The sequence below is a fragment of the Aureobasidium namibiae genome, assembly GCF_000721765.1.
Source record: "Aureobasidium namibiae CBS 147.97 unplaced genomic scaffold scaffold_22, whole genome shotgun sequence".
In the NCBI taxonomy this organism is placed as follows: domain Eukaryota; kingdom Fungi; phylum Ascomycota; class Dothideomycetes; order Dothideales; family Saccotheciaceae; genus Aureobasidium; species Aureobasidium namibiae.
This window is the reverse complement of record NW_013581187.1, coordinates 42329-57544: the sequence shown is the minus strand read 5'-3', so window position 1 is coordinate 57544 and position 15216 is coordinate 42329. Positions and strand designations below refer to the sequence as shown.

The window sequence follows — 15216 nt, the reverse complement described above, 5'->3', positions numbered from 1 at the left end:
GCCGACCAGGGCTACACTAACTCCACATTGTTTTGATGAGGTTCGCGAGACGGTTACATCTGAGTAAATTAGATGTTCCACTTCTCAGGTACTGTACACAAGACATGCCAAGTGAGGAGAAAACACAAGAGAGAGTGAAAGAGAGATATGCTGATACAGGTTCTGGTAATTCTGATGGCAATCTATTAAACATTGCCCCCTATTCAAGACGCCCGCTATTCGAGCTGAAGCCGTGGCCAAATTGTCCTAGTTTTCGTCATCCAAGCCGTTTAACCTAGATATGCACAAAGAAAGGGAGTGATCGTAAACATCAAGAGGTAAAAAAAGATATGGTAAAAGGGCCGTGAACGAGTGCAAAGAAGCTGTAAAAAAGTGCCAAAAAGTGAAGAGAATTGAAGTAGAGCGAGTGGCAAGACAAGAATTAGGAAATTAGAGGAGGACAGCAGCCGCGAGACCCATGGCAGCCGCGGGGAGAGCAAATCCAGTCGGTGCGACGTGGAATGCAGCGCCCTTGGAGGCACCAGCGGTAGCGGGAGGGGATCCCTTGGTGGTGGTTGGCTTTTGCTTGATAACAGAAAGGTCCATTTGAGCCTTCTGCATCTCGAAAGTGACGTTCTGAGTGGCGTGGACGGTCTCGGTACCCCATTGAATCAGGCCAATGTACATGTCCGAGGTAAGGGTACCGTTGTTGACAAGGTATTCAACAAGCTCCCAGAGGTTGGCGTCGATGCCGTTCTGGTTCTCGGCGGGGACCCAGGAGAAGACGGCCTGCTTCTGGTACTGCTGGTTGAAGCCCGAGTAGAGCGAGTATTCGACACCGCCAACGGTGTGCTTGGGCGACTCGGCGTTGAAGGTCTGGTATCCAATGGGAGCGACACCACCCCAGACAGCCGACCACACCATGACTTCGAAAGCGGCGGCCGAGGCGTTCATGGAGGTGATGTTGTTGCCGTCAATGAACATGTCGAGAGCAATGTCGGCCTTGGCGCCAATGGCCATGAGGGCTTCGGTCTTGTTGGCGGCATTGGGGTCGGCAGTAGGGTACATGTCCCAGGCACCGCTGACGTTGAAGGACTTGACGTTGTCCAGTCTGCTAGGCAGCTGTACAGACTGAAGACCGACATTGGGGTACGAGTGAACCTAGCCGCGAGTCAGTGTGCTGCATGTAAACAAAGGCTGGTGGTGGGAGTGTCGCATACCCAGACATCGCGCTCCGTCCAGGACCACGTTACGTTGAAGGAAGCAGCATCGTTAGAGTCGTCCAGTCCGACCTGTCGCACACAATTGTCAGTCTCGCGATTCGTGTCACACGACCAGATCATGCCATGGACTTACGGTCATACACTGGGCACCACTGTCGTCCCAGCCCCACTGGTTCGAGCCGTAGAGGTATTTGCCAGAGTCGGAAGTTGCTCCCGCGAACTGGTCTGCAGTGGACGCGCCATAGGCGGCACACATGGACTTGTACTCATTCTTGGAGGAGGCGGCGGCGACTGGCAGAGGAGATAGGATGGCCAGCAAAGATAAACCTTGGCCAAGAAGACGGAGGGCCCTGCAGGAAGACATCTGGAGTAAACGAGTGGAGAAGAGTAGGCGATTCCTTGATTTTGTTTTGTTGAACGAGGGGAGGGCGGAAAGAGAGAGAGACTACTGTCGCATGTATGTCACAAGTATGCCGAAGGGCGCGAAGAGAGAATGTAAAAGGTCGGGCACTGTATCTAACATGAATCTAAAGCCAAATCATTGCACTGCCGCTTTTCCGCCACGTCTGCCAATTGGTTGGCAGGGGCGAGCGAGTAGGGGCCAGAGTCCAACGTCCAGCAACAAATATTGCCATTTGACTCAGCACTTAAGATTGCACCAGTACGAACCTTTCATTTGCAAGACCTCCCTGAGGTCGACTAAGACAGTCCTGGTCAACCGTATTTCTTATTAGGGACGATGGCCACCCATCTCGGCAACCTGTCAGCGTGAAACTGTCGTCCTGGGAATAATAATGCCTCGGAAACTTGAGGCCGTACGGTGCCGGTCGGACGGCGGGGGGAGCACGCGTAACCCAGCGCAGCAGCAGCAGCCGCAGCAGCAACAGCGACAAAACAGACCAAAAATCAACACGGACAAGGTCCAGGAAAAACCACAGGGAGATCGACCCTAAAATCATCCCAGCACCAGCTCACATCTCCATGCGCCGCACGACCAGCCCTCTTTTTTTCCTCAACCACAGACAGTGCACGGGGCTGCTGCATGCTGTAGTGCTCCTTGGCGCCGGGAGACCTGATCCGAAGGCCAGAATCGACCAACCTTGTCATTCAACCTCTTGGTGTCGTGTGTGCGAACCCGGGCCGGATCAGGCCGGTTCACGGATTTTGTTGTGTCTGTGGCCAAACCAGCAACCGGGCGGCGTTGGTTCTCAACTGTGCAGCGTGTTTGGCATGCGACACTGAGACCTGCCCCTCGTGCTAACGTCCAGATGGCTGAGCTAATCGTAACCCTGCCTCCTTTTGGCCTGGTGCGTCGTCGCAAACGCGTGCAGAGACGTAGACAGGCTGCCGAGTCGTCGCGACTCGCAGTGTGGCCGTTTTCCCGAATTCTGGTCGATGATGAAAGAGGAGCGGCGGCCCGCTGGCAAGGTAGGGAAAACACTTTGGCCGACACGAGAGCTTGTATTATTTTGATCCAACTTTCCCAGGGCTTTGAAACCACCACACGCCCGCTTGCAAATCCAGGCACCAAAGCCAACTGCCATGGGACTCTCGAAATAGAAACACCAGTCTTCCATTCGTAGGCGGAGCACGCCTGATCTACGAGATACACTGGGTGTTCTCGGCACCAATCTACCTGCTGTCGCGAACTCTTGCATTGACCCCCTCATTGGTCGTTGGTCGTTGGTCGTTGGTCGTTGGTTGGCGCTCGCTGTTGTGCGCACCGCCTCCCTAAGCTTTTGTTCCTGCAGGGGCTCCACTCATTCTTTCATCATCGGCCCTTCACGCTTGCAAAAGCCTTCCAAACCATGCCCTTCCCCCTGCGGTTGGTTGTCTCCGGGCGTTAACAACTGTTGGAAAACAACCTCGTTGGCAGTTGAGGAGGAGGCTGTCGAACTCCTGTCCCGACTCCTCCTATTCTGTGCTCGTCAATGTGTAAACGCGCCCCTGCCATGTGTGTAGCCCTCTCTGCCAATCGAAGCGCGCTTCTGCTGCAAGCAGGACCGACCCGTTGTATGAAACCCTGGCCATAACTTTTACACGACCTCACACGGTTCAGGCCAAGACAGTCCCAATCAATTTCCAATTCGCTCTCCCGTATCATGTCTGACCGTGCCCGGTCCGCCCCATGTCCCATCGTCTGGCTGTCAAATCTAAACTGGCCGCTACTGCAAGCCTGCGGATAACAAGACCGCTCGATATGTACCCAAAGATAGTTTGTGCTTTTTCCCCCAATGGAATCGACGTAAGTTGTGGAGCCTCTTCGCTTCGTATCACGGGATTTCTTCTTGTTCCCAATAACAGCATCGTTTCGCCGGTTGTTCTTATTCGTCTCGTGTTCCCCTTAGACACCTTCTCCTGCATTTTTCTACAACCTACCCCCTACGCCTCTACCGGCTCCTGCTGTGCTCTCAAGATATCCAGTCGTTACCACAGTCACCCCAACAACTTGAGCAGCTCGACCTTTTTTTCCACAACTCACCAAGGAGACTGGGCACTAGCTCCCAGCATTAAGCAACATGGCTCACCAAGGTAGCTACGACTACGAGCACGTCAACCCCACAAGCCCCTACGGCACACCATTCGATGGCACACCATCAATGAGCAGGAGGCCGTCATACGACTACCAACCCTCTCCTGCCGCCAGCACTACTCGTCTCGTTGGAGGACGTCCTGACAGCCAGACCGCTGGTGGACTCCAACGTCTACGACCAACACTGGATAAGAATCACTCCACTTACTTCAATGGCTCATCAACCAACCTGGCTACCGAGAACGATTACATGATCCCCGAAAGAGGATCTTACGAAGATGACAAGTCACCTTACAACGTAGACGAGGAGGATGCTTCGACCGTGACTGGTTCGACCCCTGAGACCAAGTCTGGATTCGACAACAGATTCTCAACCACCAGCTCTTTCGGCCGAGAGTACACAGATGCTGACTACGTCGTTCGCGAAATCGCAAAGCACGACGATATTGCTCTGATGAAGCCTTGGAAGAGAAAGTTGCACTACCTGGCTCCTCTTTTCACCATTGCTGCTATGGGTGGTTACTTTACATACTACGCTTTCCGTATCTACTACACTGTCGACGCCCAAAGGACAAACGGCACCGTCTACGCCATGGCCTGGTTCTTCATTGCTGCCGAGTTCTTGGTTGCCCGTAAGTTGACACACTCAAAACACAAAACACTCACATTCTTACAAAATCTCAGTTCCCTCATTCTTCCACCAAATGTACTCTATGCTCGCATTCAAGGGTCGCAAGCGACCTCAACTCAGACTCGTTGGAGAGGCCGTTCCTACTGTTGATGCTTTCATCACTTGCTGCAAGGAAGACGTTGACGTTGTTATCGACACCGCTCGCGCCGCTTGCGACGTCGACTACCCCCAAGATCGTTTCCGCGTTGTCGTTCTCGACGACGGTGCTGACCCGGAGCTGAAGAAGGCTATGGAAGATCTGAGCTACCAATACCCCAACGCATACTACTTCGCTCGTGTCAAGGTCAAGGGCCAGCCCCATCACGCAAAGGCCGGTAACTTGATCGGTGGTACCGATTTTGTTACCAAGCTTCCCGGTGGTCCCGGCGAGTACATTGCTGCTCTCGATGCTGATATGATTCCCGAGAGAGAGTGGCTCCGTGCTCTTCTTCCCCACTGTATCCGCGACCCCAAGACCGCTCTTGCCTGCCCTCCCCAGCTTTTCTACAACGTTCCCGACAACGACATGCTTGTGCAATCCCTCGACCCCTTCGTTCACGTTATGGAGCCCATCAAGGATTCTCTGGGTGTCGCTTGGTGCACTGGATCTGGTTACGTTATTCGTCGTTCTGCTCTTGAATTCATCGGTGGCTGGCCTACCGGTACTCTTGCTGAGGACACTTTCACCAGTTCCAAGCTCCTCGGTAGAGGTTTCCGCACTGCTTACGTTCACGAAGGTCTCCAATTTGGTACCGTCCCTGACTCCTACACTGGTCACTTGAAGCAACGTACTCGCTGGACCCTCGGTACGCTTCAGTCTGCCTTCCAACAGCGTTTCTGTCTTTACGGTGATATCTGCAGAGATATGACTTTCTACCAACGTCTCTCCGGTTTCGTCTTCACTGTCGACGCTTTCTTCAAGATCTTCCTCATCATCTCGATTCTCGCCATCCCAATCGTTTTGGTTTCTGGCGGTAGACTGGTCGCATACTCGAACAACGACCAGCTCCGCTGGCAGGTTCGCCTCGCCTTCATCTCTTTCTTCTTGATGCGCCTCCAGGAGTACGTCAACTTCCTCCCCTCTGGTTACAGACTGGCTCTTCGTGACGGTGGTTCCATGCTTTGGATGGCTCCTTACCACGCAAAGACCGTCCTCGTCTCTTTCCTTCTTCCCAGCTGGCTCGGTGGTAAGCCCATGGCTTTCACCACTTCCGGATCCATCAAGGGCGACATCATGGAGCGCGATGGCGCACACCGCGCTGGTGTTATTCGCCGCCTGAAAGTCATTCTCTGGGATTGTTCGGCTTACCAGCATCTTCTCTACATCTTGTTCGTCATTGCCGCCGTCACTCTCAGCACTGTTCGCGCTTTCATGGACAACGACACCGCTCAGGACAGGCTCATCTACCTCTTGACCCACGCCATGTTCCCTCCTATGCTCTGGTTGATTTGCTGCACCGCTTTCGCCATTCCTCTTCGTTACGCTCTCCACCCTCCCACCATGCCCGATCGCGAGGAGCTCCTCGACAGAGACCCGAAGACCGGTGTCGCCCACCCCAAGGAGTACTGGAAGAGTCAGCGCTGGGGCAAGAGCCACTTCTGGCACGAGTTCGAGGTTCTCTTCCTCGTCGCCTACGCCATTTTCATTTTCGTCATCACCTTCATCATCAAGGACTCTCAAATCGATGGCTACTAAACGCATTTCCTACAATCTCACAATTTTGTTTATTTGGGTCTAACTTCTTTCCTGGAGCGTTTCGCATCTCTTGTCAAACCTTTTCTGCATATTTTCTTTTTCGATAACCTCTGAAGCTCTGGGATTCAATGGAACGGCCTACATTAATGCTGTCTAGAAGGAGATAGGGATCTATTGGAGTTTGGGATATGGGCCTCCCGCTCGCAAGCATGTATGCAAAATCACATGACAACTATTATATTCCTGTACATAGCCGTGTGTTTTTTTCCTGTCTCTTCTTTTGTTCAGTCTGTATGGAACAACACTCAAAAAAAGTGTACATTTTACATCAACTCTGACTTCCGAACCATTGCCGCTTCCAATCTCGATTTCTGCCCTGTGAATTGCGTTGGGACGCCCGAACGAAAATTCTGCTGTGCTTCCCTCTCCGAGAGATCTGCGCGACTTGTTGTTACCGTGGTATCTCCAAAGCATCCCCGCCCGCAGGATGCCTCACATGCAGACGAACATGCATGGGTAGCAAGATATAGCAACAGAAGTCAGAGTTCGCATTTGGCGGTGCCGCTGTCTCACCCATAGCAACCATTCGGTCATTCGTGGCTCTCCACCTTCAATGCCTCACAACAACAACAACAACAACAACAGATTCTGGAGAATCCTTGTCAATGGGAGGAAGCTCCACCAAGCCACGCCGGACACTTCGGAGTTGCAACGCACGTAACATCCACAAGGCAACGAAACAGTGTCAAGCTGACTGCATCTCGTCCTGCAGTGGCAGTTGGGAAAAAATTCATGCATACATGTACACGCGATGCTGTAGATCTCGCATCATCCTACGTGATTTTCGTGTGGCGTAGAAAGACCTGGAGCGCAAGTGGCTCACTCCCCGGCATGCATGTCTTTCTCCCGTGACCTTCGCTCAGACGAAACAAACGATGCCCTGTTCCATGAGCGAATTGTTGATTCGTCGCATTGATATCACAAGCCTCTTTTGTTGCCAAGCTCAAGAAGGCACACGCCCATAAAGATATATGTAGCAACAACAAGATTCTGGTCGCAAGTAGATGCGAGATAAGGCATGTTTTCTTGCACTGCCTGGACATGGCTTGGTCGCGAGTAGGGCTCGACCAACTTCTCCATCTACGAGCCTTCTCCCTGCACGATACGAACACAACAGCGGTATATGCATCTCCTGGCGACCCGTAAGGATATAGCAGGTGTTCTGTTTATGCGGATACCCAAGCAGCCGAAGCAGCCGAGCGTGGAGTCTTCCTCGTCTTCTTGCTCGGCATGTGTTGAATTCCGGTCGTCGTCGTCGTCGCGTTCTCAACTTCGCACGGTCTGTCGCTGTGACGACTCCGGAGCTGCTCCAAATCCCGCGAGTCATCAAAAGCTTTCGAACCATCACTTTTCTTGCCCTTCCTTGGTTCGCATAGCGAGGAAGCGGCAGCATGCAGACGACACCTGTCTCATTGATCGATTATCCCGCCCGTCTCTCAACAGTTTTTTCTAGAAGTTCGTCAGTGCTGCGGTTGTGCTTGTGTCGCAGGGCTCGAGCACTCTCTCGTACGCGTTAGTCACTAGTTTCTGCTATAGCACTTGCTCAGCCTCGCTCCGTGAGGCACGACTCTGAAACACATATGCTGAGCCAACTCCAAGCCACAGTGCTTGACTGGCGTGAAGAGTGACGTCTAACCGCGACTCTCGTATTCAATCCACTATCAGCCGAGCTGGTTCATCATATGTGAACTCCGTATATGTTATCATACTATATATGCCGCAAGCAGTAGCGAGCTATGTCGCTCTCTGTTGTTCAATGAACAGGACAGACATTTTGAGGACAGAGCGACTCGTTACAGATCCGGCGCCTTCCTCGAACGCGTGCTACAGACAATATTCGATCTGGCTGGAGAATTGTACAGTCGTCAACTCGAATCATACAAACCAACTCTTAGTCCCGCCGGTCCAAGTACTTTTGCAAAGCACAGTAAGTAACTCTTGAGCGAACATGAAGTCAGTGTCAGAAAGGATCTAATCCAAGATCTTGTTGGCCTTTTGGATTGCAGTATATCACCTACATGTGCGCATGCGGATTCCAAGGCTTTTCGCTTCATCCTAAAGTTAAATCAGGATTTCGCAGAAAGAGAATGCCAGGAGTTATGTATGTCTGGGTGACTAGACACGAGATTTTCAAATGGAACGATAATATACAATGTAAATGTGAACATGCAACAAGACGTGAAGAGGCAGCGATGCCGTAGTGTTTCCCTAAAGACAGAAGCACAAAAGGAAGACCGTCAGATAAGGTAAGCAGACAGCGATTTATGATTTGTGTCTCTGAGTTTCTTCACGACTAGATTGCAACTGGACAGCAATCCCTGCGTAGCTTCTTGAAATACGTAAAATCATCCAAAACCAACCATCCACGATATGCAGATGTGGTCTCATCTCTTCGAGATAATACAGCCATGATGTTAGCGTACCCCGTGACCAGAATTAACTCGCGATCAGTGCTCCATCTTCTCGACGATAGCAGCATCCACGTCAAGCGTGTTGAGCACCGTAGCAGCTCCTCTCTTTTCCAGACTCTTCTTGACAGGGTTCTTGGCCTCGAACACCTCCGAGAGTTCTTCCAGAGTACGGTCTTTGGTCTCGGGCCAGTAGAAATAGATTACACCGAACTCAACAAGATCCCAGAATACGAATACAAGGTAGAAGTAAGCGCCAATGTTGGCAAAAGCAGGACCTGAGCCGTATTGGATGACGGCCGAGCTGACGTTCGAGGCGAAATTGCCTACTGCAGTACCCTTTGCGCGTGTTGAGGTGGCGAGCGTTTCTGCGATATACATGCTTTGAAGTGGTCTGGTGGACATTGTTAGCACGAGGCGATAGCGGGAGTTGGAAAGAACACCAATGACTTACGTCCAGCCGAAAGAGAAGACGATTCCAAACAGGTAAATGAAGGCGATAGTAGTGTTAGCTGCTGACTTGTTGCCAATGTTTTCCTGTGCGAGTTTGCTCGTGCCACAGATTATGGCAAAACAGGCCGAACAGAAGACAATCGAGTAGAGCAGCAGCGGTCTGCGGCCAACAACATCTGTCATTCGGGCTCCGAGGATTGCTGCGAAGAAGCAGATGACAGGGTAAATGCCGTTCAACATGAGTTTGGTGCTCTGAGCCGTGATGCCAGCATTTTCAAGCATGACAGGAAGGTAGTAGGAGGTTACGCTGTTGCCACTCAGTTGGCCGAAACAAGCCATTCCAAGGACACATATAAGTCTGCGGCGGGCGGAATGTGTGTTGACTAGCTCGGAATAGTCCCATGCCTTCTTGTCGGAAGCATCTTGACGGATTTGGTTTTGCATCTCCCTGAGCTGGAGAAGGACAATTGGGTGCGATTCATCACCTTCACCGTGGTAACGAGCCAGAACCTTAGTAGCTTCTTCCATACGGTCTTGGGCACAAAGCCATCTGTAACGACTTAGTATACGTCATAATACCTTGATAGACAATAACGAACCTCGGGCTCTCTGGTATGAACCAGACGCCAATGGCCACGATGACAGAAGAGACCAGCTGACACCACAGCGGGATTCGCCAGCTGATGTCCGTCTTCACGTGCTGTGCACAGGCGTAGATCACCCATGAAGCAAGGATGGAGCCGATATCTGACGGATCTACTTAGCAGGCATGAATCATGATTATTAGATAGCTTGGACTTACACCACGTGCAGTTGTACAGCCCAGTCAACGTGCCTCGCCATGCAGGATGAGCCATCTGCGAGTATGTCAGTCGGCCTACTCAACTGAGATTGAAGATATGGCGTACCTCAGCAACGTAGCATGGTGCACTGACGCAAGCGAACGACACTCCGAACCCCAAGATGAAGCGACCAGCCAGAAACATACCTCTGTTGATAGACGGAGCTTGAATACATGTCCCGATGACGACAATAATTGCACCCGTGAACATGCCGGCGCGACGTCCGAAACGATCATTGACCGGACCGCTGAACAGAACCGCTGGGATGCTTCCAATGTTATAGATCGCAAATGTGATACCGGTACTGCTACCAGCCGAGTCCCTGTTGACATTAGTATCGATGATTGCAAGATGCTTTTGAGAGGAGGCGTGCTGACATGTTGAAATATTTAAGGTAAGTGTCCATAGCATTGAGGCCTCCCATAAGACTGCCTAGCCGGGCGATCAGCAAAACTCGTGGTGTCGCTATAGAGGGACCTTACCGTCGTATCCGTTGAGGCAGCCGCAAAGGTAAGCAATAGTTAGACAGCCATAGAGCTTCAGCATGCTCGACGTCCAAGGACTTTGCTTGACGTGTACAGCGTCTTCTGACAGCTGAACAGCGACCTTTGCATCACGGAACTCATGGTCCAAGTCGTCGACGTGCGTGACGCCGTCTTTTTTGATGTCCATAATGGATTGGAGCGGAGATGAAGTAGATGGCGAAGAAGAAATTGAGATATCAAACTTGTGGTCATACAGGCGCCTACCTGCTTTTTATACGTTGCCATGGCGTGCACCAAGTACTCAATAGACTGCAATACACTTCCACCTGAGGACTTTCATCCGGCGACTGTCTAAGACCTGCTGATCGTCGAGTGATCCTTCCTACCTGCTAGATACCGCGGGGAGAAAATCTGGAGATAGATTGATCTGCATGTCCGGGGTAAGTTTGGGGTATGGTTGCATCGCAGGATTGATGTTATACGAGACGGTAGCATGTGCCCCCGCCGGCGAGGTTGTTGACAGTTGAAGAAGATTGGATTGCCAGAGCTCGTCAACTGATACTCCGAGATTCCGTTGGACAATTGATTTCTTGATACCCCGCAGATGTTCCTCTAATTAACCATGGCTTTTCCGATTGGCCGCGATTGAACCGAGCTCGGGTCAGGTAATGCCGCACCCAGGACCTCCCCGTGTGCTGAAGTTTGTAACGCGTACAGCTACGGAAGTGCACAGCGACCTCGAAGAAACGACTGGTCTCCATCAAGAAGCGACATCACGTCGAATCTCTGTGGATAAGTCTTTCTGTTCCAAGCAATCGTGTATCATATGGTGCAGACTACGCTATATACTTTGGCGGGAGGAGTGTAGGATGAGTGTGGAAGTTACAAACTTTTAGCACATAGATAGGATGCGACACTGCGCCTTCCTTCCCCTCGCCTTGGCTGCTTCCTTCGCAGAGGATCGGTGGCTTGTCTGCAAGTGCATCAATCGGCGACAAGACGTTTTGGGAAATGTGCTTGTTCATCATCACCGGGGTTGTCTTGGGTGTCATGCCGAAGAGGGCTCAATCTACCGAGAGGGGTTCGGCGCCTGTGAACTGGTGATAGCTTGGAAACGTGAAAGTCAGATGATCTGGCCTGTCATATCTGGTCATAGAGCTTCACCACAACTATCATCAAACACTCAGAGTCTTGTACCATGTCTACAGAAAGGCAGACCCTTACTCGGCTCAGCAGTATGGCTCTGCCCGTAAGCTTGACAGCAGCCGCAGACCATCACTCAGGACAATCGTCGGACCTCGACATATGCAACCCGAAGATCGTTCATCGCAATCGTCTCCCAGCCCGTTCGTACTGGATACCAGAAAAGTCCCTTCTCTTGAATGGCACTTGGGGTTTTGTCTACTCACCAACCCCCAAGCATGCGCCTCATCCTACCTTATACTCCGACGGCCTCAGCAGCCTCGTGGATGCCCTGACGGTTGATGGGAATGAAGGTCAGACTGCAGACATCAAATGGTCCTCTATCACTGTTCCAGGACACTGGCAGCTTCAGGTAAGATTGTTGATGCACTCCTAGCAAGCAGTACACTGATTCTTGCAGGGCTATGGCAAACCTCATTACACCAACACAGTCTACCCCTTCCCAGTATGCCCACCTTTTGTGCCTACAGAGAACCCTACAGGAACCTATCGCAGGAACTTTTTCGTTCCTTCCTCCTGGTCTGAGGATTCTCAGATTCGACTTCGTTTCGATGGTGTCGATAGCGCATACCATGTTTACCTCAACGGACAGAAGGTTGGCTATTCTCAAGGCTCGAGAAATCCAGCCGAGTTTGACATCACCGAATTCGTAAACCGTGGGGAGGATGTTAATCGTCTGATTGTCACTGTTTACCAATGGTCTGATGGCTCCTATATTGAGGACCAGGATCAGTGGTGGCTTTCAGGCATCTTCCGCGATGTACATCTGGAATGTTTCCCAAGTAAAGTACGCATCGAAGACGTGTTCATCAAGACAGAGCTGGATGGTGACTACAAAGATGCGAAGCTGCGCGTTGAATTGAGCCTCACGATACACGAGGCTACCGAAGCCATGCTGTCTCTGCGGAGCCCGAATGGCTCTTCCATCATCAATGAGAAGATACAGCTCTCTGCCGATGAAGCGCTTAGCTCGCATGTTTTCAACGTGTCGAACCCTGCCAAGTGGACTGCAGAGGCACCTCATCTCTACACTTTCGAGATCAGCCTACTGGGCCCAAAGTCTGACACCATCCTCCAAACGGTCAAGCAGCGGGTTGGGTTCAGATGTGTTGAGACCATCAAAGGCAACATTTGTGTCAACGGCAAGCCACTTCTACTGAGAGGCGTCAACCGTCATGACCACCATGCATTGTTCGGTCGAGCCGTACCTTTGGCTTACATGAGAAGAGATCTGATGATCATGAAGCAACACAACATCAACGCTCTCCGCACTTCTCACTATCCCGCAAACCCAAAGTTATATGAGCTTTGTGACGAACTCGGTCTCTGGGTCATGGACGAAGCAGATCTGGAATGCCATGGATTCTACGATGCTGTTGAAAGACCTCAGAATCTGCCTCCAGACATGGATTATGAGGAACGCAAAAAGTATACCTTTGACAAGGCAGCCAAGTTCACCAGCGATAACGAAGACTGGAAGATCGCCTATCTTGACCGCATGGTGCAGATGGTAGAGAGAGACAAGAATCATCCGTCAATCATCATGTGGTCTCTCGGCAATGAAGCTTTCTATGGCCAGAATCACGCTACCATGTACGAGTGGGCCAAATCTCGAGATCCAGAGCGTCCGGTCCATTACGAGGGAGACGTCAATGCAAAATCTGCCGACATGTTCTCCTACATGTATCCTCCTATCGAAAAACTTATCGGTCACGCAACAGAAGAAGGTGATGACTTCAAGAAGCCCATCGTGCTCTGCGAATACGGTCATGCCATGGGCAATGGACCAGGTCTTCTGGAGGATTACCAAGAAGCCTTCCGCAAATATCGCAGACTCCAGGGTGGCTACATCTGGGAGTGGGCGAACCATGGTCTTCTCAAGACCGAAGGTGACAAACAATTCTATGCCTATGGCGGAGACTTCGGTGACGTGCCTAACGACGACACTTTCGTCATGGATGGGCTTTTGTTCAGCGATCATACCCCAACTCCGGGCCTGACAGAACTGAAGAAAGTCATTGCTCCTGTCCGAGCTTGGATTGAGGATAAGAAGTTGGTTGTCAGGAACGAGTTCGAATTCATCTCCCTGGGCCACTTGATCTCTGACTTCAAGGTTGAGGTGCTTGGCATCCGGTAAGATCACTTTCAATGCTGGCTCTGGCTCATATATGAAGGTTGACTAACACATTATAGACCTGATCGTGTACTGTCTGGACCCATCCAGCTACCTCACATTGAGCCTGGTACGGAAGTCAAGATTGATCTACCTGAAGAGATTTTCAAAATCCAACGTCCCAATGGAACAGAGGTGTGGTTGACTGTAGACTTCCGTCTCGGTGTCGCGACTCCATGGGCCGAGGCTGGTCACTCGATCACATGGGTACAGGAACAGCTCTCTGCCAAGGACGACGACCATAGCTACGGTATCGAGAGGCCCATCATGTCGAGTGCCATCACCGCCAACGAAACTCAACTCCACTACCGCTTCGTTGGCTGTGATTTCCACTTCAACTTCTCCCGAGCCAGAGGAACACTCGTCGAGTGGATATACGGTGGCAGATCAGTGCTCAAGAAGCGCGAAGCACCAGATGACCCCCTGCTGGCCCTAGACTTCTGGCGCGCACCAACCGACAACGATGCCGCCTCTATGAGCAAAGAATGGAAACGCTACGGCCTTGACGCCATGACACCCCAGCTCCGTAGTCTCACGCTCGAAGAAAATGGACCCGACAAAGCTCGCCTGACTGCTGTCTACTACTACAGCCCTCCAGTGCTAGCCTGGGGTTTCCTCGCAAAAGTTACCTACGAGATCTCCTCCGCAGGTCAACTATCCATAAGAGTCCACCTCGCTCCTCAAGGCCACGCTCCCAGCACACTGCCCAGAGTAGGCTTGAACATCCAACTCGACTCTTCCTTCCAACAAGCAACCTGGTACGGCGCCGGTCCCGGTGAATCCTACTCGGATAAAGCAACCTCCCAACAACTAGGCATCTGGAACTCGACCATCGCAGCCTTGCAAACCCCCTACGAGGTTCCCCAGGAAAACGGCAACCGCATCTCCACACGCTGGGTCAAAGTCCTCAACGAGCAAGGCTTGGGAATCAAAGCAACATATCTCCCAGGACCAAAGGAAAAGGAGTTCTTTCAATGGGCATGTTGCTTGCATGATGCTAAGGAGTTGGAAAGAGCCAGACATCCTTGCGATTTGGTCAAGAGGGAAAGTCCGCTGTGGAGGTTGGATGCTGATAACGCTGGCGTGGGGACTGCAGCTTGTGGGCCGGGTGTCAAGGAGGTGGATCAGGTCGAGTGTAGAGAGAGGGAGTTCACGTTTGTTTTGGAGCCTGCTATAGATTTCTAGACGAATGGGTAGATATGCGATGAGCTTAGCTATAGTGTTCATTTTGTGTTTCTTGTTGACGGCTTCCTCTTCGGAGAATCGTTTTCGATTCACATCCTCATAATTCCTTACATTCAACTTCTCATCATGTTACTGGCGTTTATTACCACGTTTTTAGTCGCGAACAAACTCCGAAAGGTATTGCTATACATTGGTACCAGGCACAGAAAGTACCAGTTGGGCAGGCATGTATTGAGGTCAGGGTGACATCCTGGACAACACGATTTTGCCTTTTCTCCCCATTTCTCTCTATCTTCTCCGCCTCAC

At 51.5% G+C, this 15216-nt stretch overlaps 4 protein-coding genes across 4 annotated transcripts; 2 read left to right on the top strand and 2 right to left on the bottom strand.

Annotated features, from left to right (window-relative positions):
* Positions 1–429: 429 nt before the first annotated feature.
* Positions 430–1458, bottom strand: M436DRAFT_56823 (concanavalin A-like lectin/glucanase; the record flags this gene model as incomplete). Its single annotated transcript, XM_013567819.1, has 3 exons — positions 430–1140; positions 1200–1271; positions 1336–1458. The coding sequence occupies 3 exons, from the start codon at positions 1456–1458 to the stop codon at positions 430–432; spliced, it is 906 nt and encodes a 301-aa protein (XP_013423273.1).
* A 2527-nt stretch (positions 1459–3985) lies between these two features.
* M436DRAFT_56724 (glycosyl transferase-like protein) lies at positions 3986–6101 on the top strand (the record flags this gene model as incomplete). The annotated part of the gene is made up of 2 exons (XM_013567801.1): positions 3986–4367; positions 4420–6101. 2 exons carry the CDS (start codon positions 3986–3988, stop codon positions 6099–6101), a joined length of 2064 nt encoding a protein of 687 aa, XP_013423255.1.
* A 2507-nt stretch (positions 6102–8608) lies between these two features.
* On the bottom strand, positions 8609–10536 carry M436DRAFT_67477 (general substrate transporter; the record flags this gene model as incomplete). Its single annotated transcript, XM_013567852.1, has 7 exons — positions 8609–8963; positions 9024–9572; positions 9622–9769; positions 9825–9879; positions 9931–10186; positions 10242–10296; positions 10347–10536. 7 exons carry the CDS (start codon positions 10534–10536, stop codon positions 8609–8611), a joined length of 1608 nt encoding a protein of 535 aa, XP_013423306.1.
* A 1050-nt stretch (positions 10537–11586) lies between these two features.
* On the top strand, positions 11587–14910 carry M436DRAFT_85709 (beta-galactosidase; the record flags this gene model as incomplete). The annotated part of the gene is made up of 3 exons (XM_013567875.1): positions 11587–11904; positions 11953–13685; positions 13746–14910. The coding sequence occupies 3 exons, from the start codon at positions 11587–11589 to the stop codon at positions 14908–14910; spliced, it is 3216 nt and encodes a 1071-aa protein (XP_013423329.1).
* Positions 14911–15216: the final 306 nt, after the last annotated feature.